The 13,304-nt window shown below is 44.6% G+C and overlaps 1 protein-coding gene across 4 annotated transcripts in view; it reads right to left on the bottom strand.

Annotated features, from left to right (window-relative positions):
* MAP3K20 (mitogen-activated protein kinase kinase kinase 20) overlaps nt 1–13,006 on the bottom strand; it is a 96,062-nt gene extending 83,056 nt beyond the window's left edge. The window contains exons 1-2 of one of the 4 annotated variants that reach the window (XM_054207728.1): nt 12,808–13,006; nt 6,207–6,396 (exon numbers count right to left, since the gene is read on the bottom strand). In XM_054207728.1, the coding sequence (XP_054063703.1) occupies nt 6,207–6,365 (159 nt within the window). In that variant the 5' untranslated portion in view covers nt 6,366–6,396; nt 12,808–13,006. Of the gene's footprint in view, nt 1–6,206; nt 6,397–12,273; nt 12,412–12,756 lie in introns of those variants that run through there. The other 3 variants (XM_054207725.1, XM_054207724.1, XM_054207729.1) reach the window with 3 other exon arrangements.
* Nucleotides 13,007–13,304: the final 298 nt, after the last annotated feature.

Below are 13,304 nucleotides of genomic sequence, written 5' to 3'. Positions count from 1 at the left end.
AAAAACCTCAGTAAGCCACAAAACTCGTATTACAAATACTCATTATTTACATGAAGCAACTCTGGAAGTCATTACTCATCTAATGGAAAACTTAGTATAAAAATGGTTAAATACCCAAGTAAAAAAAATCTACTACAATAAAATGTAGCAAAATACAAACACGTTTCTGTGCCTGGATTGCTACACTTCTGAGATGGTTTTGGGGAGCAGAGATGAAGACGAATGAAGTTTCTTCTTAAGACAGGCAAAATGAAACCAAAGCCTATTCTTCCCAAGAATAATTGTATTCTGGCAATGCTACACCATCTTTCATTATACTGCTATCTCCCAAATACCAATGGGGTCTTGATACCATATTGGTTGCAACACATATGCCACTCGACACTTACGATACAGTCTCATCCAAAGCAACCACTAAGAAAATCTAATGCAGTGACTTTCTTTACACCTGAAAACGTGATATTCATTTACAAAATAAAGTCCTCCAGAAAATCTCTCTTGAATGAAAGCCAAGAGTAGGGCAAACTCAGAAGCAGTCAGATTTATTGCAGAAGTCTCTCCTCCTATCCAAAACAATTTATTCTGCAAGATACAGAATATACAACAGCTTCCACGTTGTGACAACTTCCACATTCTAGAAAGGGTACCGAGTATCCTCTCAATAGCTTTTGACAATACCCTAGTCAGCATGAAAAGGAGTGCTCTAAACCATTTCCTACACCAAAACATAAAAAAGAAACAGAAAAGCCTGCAAAATAACCACTCAGTAAAACACAAAGATATTTTAAGACACCCTTCTGGTATAATAAATACAGTTTTATTTCCTTTTAGCTGTTAACAAGATAACAGCAGTATTTCTTTAAGTGAATATGAGGCTGGAAGGGTTCCCATGAGGTCACTTACTCTAGGGATATACAACCTTTCTTTTTTTGCGAACTACGTAATTTTCCAATATAGGCACACAGATCTCTGGAAAGTTCATATATTTGACTCCTACACCTTACGTACCTTTATATAGCCCACACTCTCACCCTTCATTAGCAATAGCACCCTCAACAAAGAACCATGGGTTGCAAACACGGGGTTTGTCATCCCCCTGCTCCGAGTTGGAACCAGGTAAATCCAGCCTTTTCCTGGCAAATGTTACCTTGAATCACCCTCAATACTTGCCGACTCAGTCATGAGAGGGGCAAGGGAGTAGGAGCTCCTAGAAAGAGTTAATAAAATAATAAAAAAGGCATCAAAGTTGCCCTTCATTTCAGCTAGGTCCCAGTGTGGAGAGTCATTCAAGGCTGGCACCCAAGCACCCATACCAGCTATAAACTGCAAGCAAAAAGAACATCTGCTATTTTTAGTCCTGTCAGGGCTAAGTATCAATTTCAGTTTGGTTTGGTTTGTTTTACTCTATTTCACTCTGTTGTTTTTCTCTTGTTACTCTTGAAAGTCATTCCCAGTCCTTACTCTCATGACCCACATTAAAATTACCACATGTTCTCTTTTAGGACTACAAACATGAGTGAGGTAAGCCCAGTGACACGCATGTGGTTATACTTAACTCATCCCCTTCGGAAGGTACAGGCACAATCCATGTTTTCTGGACAGTCCCTTCCAGAAGCGGATCATTAACAAAAAAAAAAAAAAAAAAAAAAAAAATCAAAAAAGTGAACAAGCTGCCTTATATTCCACATGAAAAGTTTTATGAAGCATTAGAAGATCCCCTAAAGCTCACTGCACATGTATTACATACAAGAAAACCTGACAATATAAAATTAATTTCCATGGTAGTCAGACTCACAGGAATACAGCATTGAAACTAGTAAAAACACGTTTTTATTTTTGAACCTCATAAAACTCAAATGCATTGCACAGACATGACTGAACAAAGCATGCACAGTTAATCCCACTCAATTTAACATCTTTTATCCACAAGTTAGTTTTGTTAGCTCACCAGAATTATTTCCCAATAAGATTACAGTTACATTTTACTGGGTTTTTTTTTTCCACCTCTCTCCTGCAGTTCACATAGATAACCACCAGCATTTTGAAGGAATCCAGGAACATCTGTACTGCATGAAATCAAACAATCTTCTACCTATATACTGTGCTTGTCACTGCTGAAGCAAGCAAATCAGATGCAATACTGCTGTCCCTCAATAGTACAGAGACAGTTCATGGATCACAGAATACTTCCAAAGAGCAGTGACATTAAAATTAAATTCAAATTTCAGGTAAAAATTCCAGCAGTAAAAAGTCTCCTGGTGCAGAACCACACTCGAGATCAGATGCCAGCTGCCCAAAAGCAGCCACCAAAAGCACAGCCTTCAAAAGTAGTGACAAATAACAGGGGAAAGTCAGAGACGTACAGACAACTGAAGGAGGTGCTATTCCGTGAAAATGTAACGTGGCGAGGCATAAAACAACAGGTTGTAACATTTTGCTCCAGCTCAAGACAATGGAGTCAAAAGAACTGCCAGCAATTCGCAGAATAAGGCCTTTGGGCCCAATCTCTCCCATTCATTTCAGTGGGAGCCAAATCATGGGCTTATCCAATAATTTGTATAAATCATTCACAAAAATAGCAAATAACTTCCTAAGTATTAAGTGTGCGATTTTCTTCAATGAGCGCACATAATTATCACTTAGGGCAAAAGGAGCAAGCACACATCCTACTACATTTCTACTCCCCCCACGTGCATCATAAACATCATGCTGATAGTTTGATTTTCCATGAAACAATTCACAAGGAACTCCTTGCTTAAAAACTAAAACTGCTAAATGCTTGGTCTAGATGGTAAAACAGCAATTTAATTTTGTTTTTGCTGTTATTTAATCACTCAGGACACACTCCTATGGCTTAATCAGCAGAAGTCTTGTACAGAGTTTCAGATCTGATACTCTAATCAAGGTCTTGCAACATATTTGTTTTTCTCAGCACACCTATTTAGCTGCATTTAGCTACATTTTATTCACATAAACACACGCCTCTTCCAGCACAGTCACATTTTACCGCCTGTTTGTGAAAAGTTAATGCCTTGCCGAGGTCTTCCCATTTCTCAAATTTTAAAGAGTTTTAAAGAAATCTGCCTGAGCAACACCCTTCCACGTACTTAAAAGTTTTTCTGAGCACATATTTTAGTACGATATGCTGCTATATACTGGAACAAAAATCGCTTTGTTTCACATGTTAGGACTTGTTAGCCAGTTGGCTAATATAAAGCCTTCAAGATCTTTGTTGGTTTTGATTGGCTTGTTTAATAAAATGAAACACAGATACAACATATTTGCAGAATGATACCACAGCTCTATTGACTTGGCTTGTGCCCTTGTACTTGGCTAGCACGAAATTCCTCTGAGCAAGCTTTTCCCAACTCTCCTCTGTTTTCTTTTTAATCAGTTGTTATGGATTACTGGCAGCAGTTAACAGAAATACAAGACAATCAGTCATGAAGTTAAAAGGACACTTCCTTTCAAACAAACCAGAAAGGGTACCAATTAGTTTTCTGGATTAAACACAAACCATCCAAACACCTACTAAACACAGATATATTACAGTTACGGCAAGTTATTTTTCTATTCCTATCAGAAAAGCCATTGACCCACCATTGACTTTCAGCACAGTTCAGTCACAGATGTTCCTTACTGTTATCACTACAGACAAACATCCTGCATACTTTGTATGCGAAGAGACTGACAGCCTTTAGGGTCAGGAGAGACCTTCAGGTCACTGAGGTTGGCCTCTGGGACATCGCAGGCCACTACACCAGCAAGCTGCTCTCACATTGAGCTTAACAACTTGACCAAAAAGAATTGTGCAAAAAGACATCTCAATGTCAAGACATGGAAGAGATGGAAAGGATTCTTCATCTTTGCTCCTTCCCTTTGTAGTCTGCTCCAAGCGTTACTCATCCTCACTCCTTATAATTTGTGCTTTATTTCCCATTCTAATTTGCCTGGCTTCAGATCGCAACCATTAGTTCTTGTAATAACTTTTTGCACTAGATTAAACGAGCCCAGTATTTTCTCCACATGAAAATGCAGTTTTTGTAAACAAGCTCTCATTTTTTAATTCTCTAGGGTTTTTGACCAACAAGTTCTGGCAAAACTCGCTAAACCTATTTAAGGCATCAACACTTGCCTCTGCTGCCTCCCCAGAAAACTTTTAGGAGAAGGTGCGCACACTCAGCTGCTCCCAACTATAACCTGTCTTGTTAGTTTAAACTGCAAATGATGGCCAGTCTGAAGGAAAATAAACAATTTTGGGCTGGAAAGCACTTTCCTCCTCTTCTGTCAACTCATCCTGATGGATAATGTCCATCAGCCCCTTCTGACACACACTCCCCTACAGCCCCTCTACTTTCCACTCTTTGAGGGTGTTTTGCAGTCCCCACTTGGGCTGCCCCTCCAGTTCATTTACATTCTTTTAAACATGACAGAACCGGGCCTGCACCTACTGCCTGACACTCACTTCCCCAGTGCCACATACCAAGATAAAGCACGCCTGGTTCTTAGAAATGACTTGATCCTCATTTGGATATGCAAGAGCATTAAACTAATTTGCCTAACAGCACCATGATATGAGCTCTTAATGAGTTGCGAGTCTTCATTAATCCCTAAATAAACCCTTAAATCACACTAAATTCTTTCCAGCACAGAGTTTCCTTTTCCTAGTGTGCAACCTGTGTTCCTCATTACTACAAGCTGAACACTGTATTTCGATGGTTTAAAAAAAATATTTTTGTTGAATGGTCCAACTGTGTCAATCAATACATATGACTGTCCTACCTTCTCCATCATTTCCCATTCCACGAGGGTTTAATGCCACCACAAGAGGTAGTAATATTGTTTTTAAATTTTCTTCCAAAAACGCTTGAAGTACCTAGCAACGCATCTAGCAGAGTCCTGTGTAATCCCACCAGAAACACATCTATTCAACAGATACTTCACTGACAACTACTGAGATCAGCGAACCAGTTGATTTTTAAGAAGCGCACGGCTGATACTGCATAGCATCCATTTTACTTGTCTATCTTTTGATATTAACAAATAGTAGAAATAGAAGAGAACAGTACAAACTGACATTGGACAGAAGGTGTACATCTCCCACCATCCTGGAAAAAATCATGAGATCCTTCCATGTTATTTCAGACAGCAACTTGCTTAATCATGACCAAACATGCTTATCACATCGCTAAGCATGATATAATGACACAAACTTGGTTGCTGCAGCAGTGTATGAACTTTGGTGTCTCATTATTTACCAAGCATATTATCCCTGGTGCTGCTCTGCTGTCCTCCAGGTTATAACTGTCTTCCTAGAATACTTTGAGGATATTGTATACAAGTTAGATATGATCACACTGGAACAGCAGTGCAATAACTGTGCTGTCCATCACTACACCAGTGTGTCCTCACTGCTGCATCAGCAGTGGTGACCAGTAGGCAGACTGAAGCACTGTGACAATCACATACACTGTCTCTCTGCTGGGACTGCACAAAGCTGAGGGCCAAGAGGATTTTTAGGTAAACCTAAAAATCTTTTTAAAAAAAACTCTCAAACCAACCTTAGTTGGTAAAGGTGCAGTAAGTTAATTCTGCTTTCTCCGATTGCCAAGGACCTGTCCACCTTTCCAGGTGCACAGGATGCTGCGAGGGAAGGCGGCTCATTAGGCTTAAACCTCACTGCAAGATGAGACCAAGCCCAAGTGTGGCTGTGACTAACTCAGAGCTAGTGGGGCCCCAGATTAAAGCCTGTAGCAAGCAGGGAAGGGACAATGCTGAGCAACACACACTAAGCCTACACCGAACACACAGACGCGAACCACAGCACTTAAGAGACCAGATGTAAAGAGGAGAAAACAGAAGTGGGAAAGACAGTGAACATCACCTCTTTCTAACTAGCAACATGCCCAGCAGTACCAAAGGGAAATTACTAGCTCCACAGGTGCAGCTAGCTAGCTCTCCTCTCCTCAGGGCCAGGGCAGAGAGGAGCTGCTAAACAAGAAAAGTGGGGGAGGACAGTAAACAGTAAAACAATAATGCTTTAAATCAGAGACAGCCTTGGCTGGGGCCCCCTCAGTATGTCTTTATTGTAACGTCATCCAGTTTTGTAATTAAACAGACAAAAAGCTCAAGGTAGTTTGCCTCAATTAGCTAGAGAATGGAAGACACTAGAAAAGAATTTAAGTGAATGAAAAATAAACTCTTACCTCTTTTTCTATTTTGAGCAGCTTCTTTACAGCCACCTCCTTGTCCTGAGAAATCCATCGGGCTCGGTAGACACTCCCGAAACTCCCTCCACCGCAGTTCTCAAAAAACTGCAAGTCATCAAATCTAATTTGCACAAATGAAGCACTGGTAGACGACATCTCATAATGACAAAATATACCACAGCAAAACCTGTGAAGAGAAAAGCTTTCATTAACACATATGCTTTGCAGATTTATGGACTTTCTTACCCATGCTCAGACACCCCAAAACCAGAATAGTTGCCATGAACACGCCAGAGTAAAATCCACGGGGCACGGGAGAAGAGCCTGGGAACTCCCACTCCAACAGGCTGTGCAAATGTTTGCATAATTTGCACGAGTTATTAGGAGCAGCTGGGAAGATAGAAATGACTAAAAATATTCCTCAGAGCAATACTGACGTTTCCCCAAACACCTTGGAAGCAGCTCTGCGAAAGGCAGGCGCGCTGCCTCCCTCCCCGAGGCGAGCAAAGCACGCCGGCGGCTGGGAAGCGCGTTCTCCACTGGGAGCTTGCCTGGGAGCTGAGGCATGCCAGGCACGCCGGCTCTGCCGCCGCCAGGCCGCCCCTCGGCACGCACCGCGCAGGCTGCCGGTGCTCGGGGCGAGGCAACAGTCCACGGCGCAAGGATGTGGGAAAACCTGGCCAGGGCCGACGTCTCTGCCCGAGTGACTCAGTTCTGTTCGCGTGTTACAACAAAGCGCAAGGACAGGGTAATTCATCTGGGTTACAATACGTGAAATTCTGCAGCCTGTGCCAGGGTTGGTGTCGGCAGTTTCAGGAGATGATCCCATGTTGGCTGCCAGGGGAACAGAACGTCCTCCTCGGAGATTTCACAGTGATTAAGCTTATGCAAGTAGTGAATTTCAAGAAACATTATCACCTAAATGCATGAACAATGACTAACTTCAGGTGGTTTTTTTTTTTAATGGTGTAAGATTCGGAAGGTTTAGGTCCTTAGTGGGAGGGACTGCAGGACACAGCATCCTCCAGAACCATCGGCAAGCCTGCTGCAGGAATGGTTCAGATGCACCAGTTAAAACAAAGCAGTTTTAATTATCAGCAAAAGTTACTATACTTGCAATTAATGAAAGTAAACTTATCAGCATAAAATGAAAGAGATGGGTTTGAATAAAACAAGCCAAAAAAAGACACAGAGACTTTGGGTTGCTGGTGAAAATCACACCTCCAATTATACCAGTCTAACTATAGTATCAAAACATACTGTGGCTTCTGGGAGCCTCCAATCCATAGGGCTTTTTGAGATGGAATCCACACATTATGTGCTGTCCGAGGCTGGGAAATGCACCTGTAATACACCTAGCTCTGCTGACTGCCGAACCCTCTTCATCCCAGTCCCATCTGTTACAAGCACAAAGACATAATTTCTCCCCCCCCAGCTCTCTCCTGATCATGCAGCTAATCTGATGAAAATTTTGAGGTATCATTTGACTACAAATTTCTGGCACCGTTTGGTTGCAGCTATTCTCCAAATGAGATGAAGATACTGACATTTTTTTCTACATACTGCATAAGATAACATATAGCCTTTTCTGAAACTGCCTGCTTCGTTTTAAATCTCTTCACCACCCATAAGGGTAGAGGCAAGCGCTCACCACACCATGACAACTTTATTATGTTTACAGACGGCATCCTGTTTAGGAGGGAGCAGGCTCCAAGCACGCCTTTTGCCGACAGTCAGCCTGAAAAGCTCTCAGTGAGGGAACACGAGCGCTCTTTCCCCAGCTCTGCGAGTCAGAGCAGGGGTTACCCGTGGGACGTGAAATAAAGTCCATTCATCCAGTACCCTGCCAGCTCCTTCCCCAATATGAGTGCCTGAACTCTTCTGCTGACCTTTTGTTCTTGTTATAACCTTGTCACTGTTGTCGTTAGGTTTCCTGCCATCTCAGAGTCATCTTTTGCACCGCCCTGCATGCATGTTCTTTAGAGAAAGCTCAAGGGAAAGGACATTGGTTACTCCTGCAAATCAGGAGGGTAGCGAAGGCAGTTTTAACTTTTTGCTTCTTTGCCCGTGCTGCTTAATTAGCAGGTCTTCAGAAAAAAAAGCTCATTTGCCTCATTTACCTCATTTACTCCAGCAGTTGCTCCAAGCTAATGCTGTGTACACAGTGTCTCAAGCATATTGACATTTCATAGACAAATAAACCAGGTCAGCCTCCCAACCCAGAGACTTCACGATTTAAGGCCACAGCCCTGCACACGTTTATGCACAGGGATAATTATGCTCCACTGAATAATCTCTTTACTGACAAGAGAATTATTCAGAAGAGTAATGTTACTCATAGGCAAAAGCATATACACCGACTGGACCATAAATTTAACAGGAAAGTGTGAACAGCTGATAACAGATGGTTGCATTTGGGATGGCAGAAGGAACAGAAAATCAAGCAAAAAGAGAAATACATCAAAAGAAACAAATATTTCTGGCCTTCACTATGTGAATTCAATAGTTCTGAAGAGCTGTCAAACTATTTTGAACTATTGTTCACCCAGAAGAACTAAATCATTCACATAAACAAGTGAATTATTTGACTTCTGAAAGTTACGCTAACATAGAACAAGATGCTATTCCAAGATTCCACAGAAAACAGACCTCGAGATGGTACACCATGCACACCGGACACTTGGCAACGACAAGCGAGTACTTTTCTGACGTGTCCTCCTTGCTGCTTAAAACTTTACCTAAACATTTATACAATCCCAACGCAGTGCCCAGCACAGCATTCGCAGAAGCTACTGTTCGTTCTTTTAACACTTCCCTAATTTCAAATTTGTCTGCAGCGCTCAATCAGCTGCAGATGCTATAGGCACCAGCATACAATAAAGTAATATAATTTAAAGAATGATTCATTGGGTTGTATGAAGTTCTTCCACATGCTTTTTTCCAGAGAAAACAGAGGAGATTTACATGGGGCACTCTTTTATTTAGAGATATGTAATTAATGACAGCCTAAGTTAGGTATACAGTTTTCTCCTTCTAGATGAAAGAACAGACCTGTTTAAATATTACTGCATGTTTTGGGATGCAAGGTAGTTAATCCTCAATTAGACAGATCAATCCCTTTGTTATGTTTGAGAAAACAACTGTTTAGAGTAACAACTGCATGTGACAAATCCACACACAGTTATTAACTTGTCATCCTGTTTTAAAAGATACTTAACAATCTGAGTTTACACCATTGGTTAAGGGGAAAAAAAATAAATCAGGTATTTCATTAAACTCCATAGAGTTAGACGTGCATCTGAAATAAGTGCATCATTCCAACAATGTGTGGCACTTCTTTGCATCTTACACTTTCGCAGCCAAGAGAGCAATCCTCTGCAACAGGGTCTCCAGCCTTGGGGCTGGGGGCATTACAGCAATTCCCCCCACATGCAGCGTAACAAAGGTTTGTCACCAGCACCCTCCTTCCCTGCTAACACAGTTCCCAGTGTTTAACCACTATCATGGTGTAGGAGTGGGCAACGCTACAGCGACTGACTTTGTTGCTTGTTGTCGATGAAATGAAAATGTGACAGTTCAGAAAGGGTGAATGACAGGTATTCGAAGAAATAATTCAACTGCTGGTTGTTTCAGTTATTCCTATGGGATCTTGGGGCAAGGTGGGGGGGAAACTTTCTCCTTCTGTTTTATTTCTAATGGTTAACACGAGCTTGTAATCATGCAAGAACTTAGATGTGTGAGGTTTTTTTTTTTCCTCATAATAACTTATTTGAGCGTGATATTAGAAGCTGTTCATTTCACACTAAAAAAACAGATCTGATCCCCATTTGGCAGTATTTAACACGTCGGGTTACTATTTAACATTATTTAACATTAGTATTTAACATGTCAAGTCTCTATTATGCAGAGTCACTTTGCAGCAAGCTATTAAGCCACAAGCAGCCTAATTCAGTACGGTAATAAGTGCTCGGTGTAGGAAACCATCCACCATCACTGGCTTGTTGTGATTACAGCATTTTGGGGGAGCAACCGGCGCGGGGGCCCCTCCCCAGGACCCTGCTGGGGTCCCACACCTGCTGCTCCCCGCAGACCCTCCCAAGGGGAGGGAATCCCCAAGTTGCAAACTGACCCCGCTGCAGGCTGCCCAGCATCCTAGCCCAGCGACCCTGGAAGAACCCGACATGTTCACTCCTACACTCCAGCTCCCCAGAAACAGCCTGCACCCTTGGGGAAGTGCTGCCGTGCCAACTCTCTGCTTCACACGATGTACAAGCCAGAAGACCCCACTACTCATCATTCAGCTACTGCTCCCGGAGTACAGAGAGCTTCCACTCAGGGACTTGCAAGTTAGAGGCAGGAAAGAATTTAGCACAAATTGCACAGTAACTGCAACTCATATTTTGCTCGGTGCGTGGCTGCAGAACTGAAAATTGCATCCCTCACCTTGCACGTGCACCTGACGCTGCTTAAACATTCGATTACTTCAGGATTTGTAATTTATTAAAGGGAACAAGCACGCAACATGCCACCCTCACTTCATTGTGTGGTTCCACAAAGCAGGATTCTGTGCTTCTTTCAGGAAGGCCTGCTGCCAACATATTGCCAATAAAGTAGTAGCACACTACACTTGTGCTATCTTAAAATACACAGCAGATTGTGCCAAGTTTCCTTATTTGGCAAAAGAGCCCATTTGCTTTCAAGATCTTTGACCATCCATTTTTAGACCCAAATCATCCTTTGTATCCAACAAGGCCTACAGTCCTTGAGCATGACAACCTGGACTTTTTGCAGCAGCAGCATATTTATCTAGCACCTTTTTTAAAAAAAGAAAAAACAACAGCAAAAAAACACTGAAACCCCAAAACAGGGTTAACCGCCCTCTTGTCTAAACAGACAAGGAGTTACACTGATATCGAGCTACGAGAGATAATGCAGAAAGAAATTTTTATAAATAAAAGATCCCTTAATCATATCATGAACTGCTGATGGATAAGATGCAAACAAACTCCAAGCACACATCCAAATTAAATATATCCTAATCTTCTAATCTCCCAGTAAATTAAAATGAAGTCAACAACCCCTACAGTTGCCTAAACTTTCACAATCGGACTGAGCAGCAGCCCTGCAGAGGGTGAGGCTGGAAGCATGGCTCTGCCTACCTTAGTTACAGAAGCAACAACATTTGAGCCTGCCCTTTGTCAGAACCTAAGAATTCTGCATACCTTCCATTAATAACATTTCTAATTTTATTTGAATTTATATAACCATCAGTGCTACGGAAAAAGAGCTCAACTCAGCCTAAACAGTTTGAGCACTTCAGGAAAAGAACTATTTTCAACCCAAGATGTGTCAATGGCAGGGACTGAAGGGTTTAAAGGCTTCACTTTAAACAGAAAACATTTTATCTCGGAGAAACCATCAACTGCTCACTTCGCTTACATTATACCTTACAGCTTGTCAGTGACGTCTGCCAGGAGTACGCATGCAACAACGTGCATGAAGGACAAGGTGGCTACACCTGCACCCTGGCCCGTGGAGCCTCTCGGTCCCACACAGGCACCACGGCAGGATCCGGGCCTTGGTTTGTCAACGGTTCTGTCGTCTCCTCCGTGGGCAAGCCGGGCTCTCCAGGGTTACCATTATTCACACGCTGCCACCGGTATGCAAAGCACATTACTGGCAGATAAAACAAGTAGGCTTCTGAGGACTTACGATTTCAGGGCAAAGTCCTGAAAACATCTAACCGCATGCCTCCAGCGGAAAGCTATGATGTTTTCAGGCAGTGACCCAGTTAATCCAGTGCTTTCAAATTATTTCTGCTTCTGGAATTTAGAAAAAGTAATGATCCAGGGCTTTCCTGGTGGCTCTGTCACTAAAACCCACAGCAAAGCAGGCTGAATAGAGCGGTAATGGGATGGCTCACACACACGCACGCTGAAAAAAAAGGAGTACTGGTGGAAAGGAATGAACTTGAGCGAACACAGAAAAAAAAACCAAAAGAATGCCAGTTCACTTATAAAAATGAGGGGGAAAAGGAAAAAACGGAGGGGAAGGAAAGTCACACCTCAAAGTCCAACCTGAGAGATTTTATGCCCAAAACGCCAGGAAAACGCAGCAGGTGCAGGCGCAGCGAACTCGTTTGAAACACCGTGAGAGGAGCGGGGGGGCGGGAGAGGGTCCCCGTCCCGCCGCCACCCGCTCGGAAGTGCACCCTTCCCGCCTGCGGCCCTCCCCGCCCCGCCGCCCCCCAACCTTCCGGCTGCCCCTCGGCGGACACCACCGGGCACGGCCCAGCCCCCGGCCCCGGCGGGACCCCCGCCCCACCGCTGCCTCCCGCCGTGGGGGGGGATTTGGCCCAGGCGGTGGCTGCTGCTCGGGGCGACGCAAGGTCAGGCCGCGCCGCCGGGGCGGCCGAGCGCCTCCCCCCCCCCGCCCAAGGACTTTCAAAGTTGCTTCAGCGGGTGGGAAACGTCAAACCTGGCGGAGACACCCGCGGCCCGGCCCCGTTCTCCACCGGCCGCCCGCCGCCTCCCAGCCAAACACGCACCTCGCCGCCTCCCGCGCTGCCCCTCCTGCCCGGCCGCCTGCCCCTCCTCACCTTCCCCGAGGGACTCCGGGCTGGCGGGACCCGAACGGCGCCGATCCCGCAGCCGCCGAGGGAGGCTGGAACCGGCGCAACCGCGTCTCCCGCTCCGTCCCCCGCGCTTCCGGTTGGTGCCGGGGAGCTGGAGCCGCCGCCGCCGCCCCCGCGCCGCCTCGCACCGGCGCCACCCCGCGCCGAGCCCCGCGGGGGAGGCGAGGCCGCCGCCGGCGCCTGAGGGGAGCGGGCAGCGCGGCCGCCCCGCCTGCAGGGGGCGCGGTGCCGGGGCGGGGCGGGCAGGCTTGAGGCCTGCGGTGGCTGGTGCCGCTGACGAGCGCTATAGATAAATTTATCTAAGATTATTACCAGAATGGCCAGGTGGTGGTAATTTTAAAAAAAAAAAAATCTGCTTCGTTGTTCTCGTGCCACCAGGGCTGGGGTGGTGTTACCACGAGCAAGTGCTGGGTGCCACCTGGGGTTGGCAGGCTGCCGTGGGTGTGGGTCGATGAGAGGGG

This window comes from Rissa tridactyla, chromosome 7 (assembly GCF_028500815.1).
Source record: "Rissa tridactyla isolate bRisTri1 chromosome 7, bRisTri1.patW.cur.20221130, whole genome shotgun sequence".
Classification (NCBI taxonomy): Eukaryota; Metazoa; Chordata; class Aves; order Charadriiformes; family Laridae; genus Rissa; species Rissa tridactyla.
This window is presented reverse-complemented; position numbering and strand designations above follow the sequence as displayed.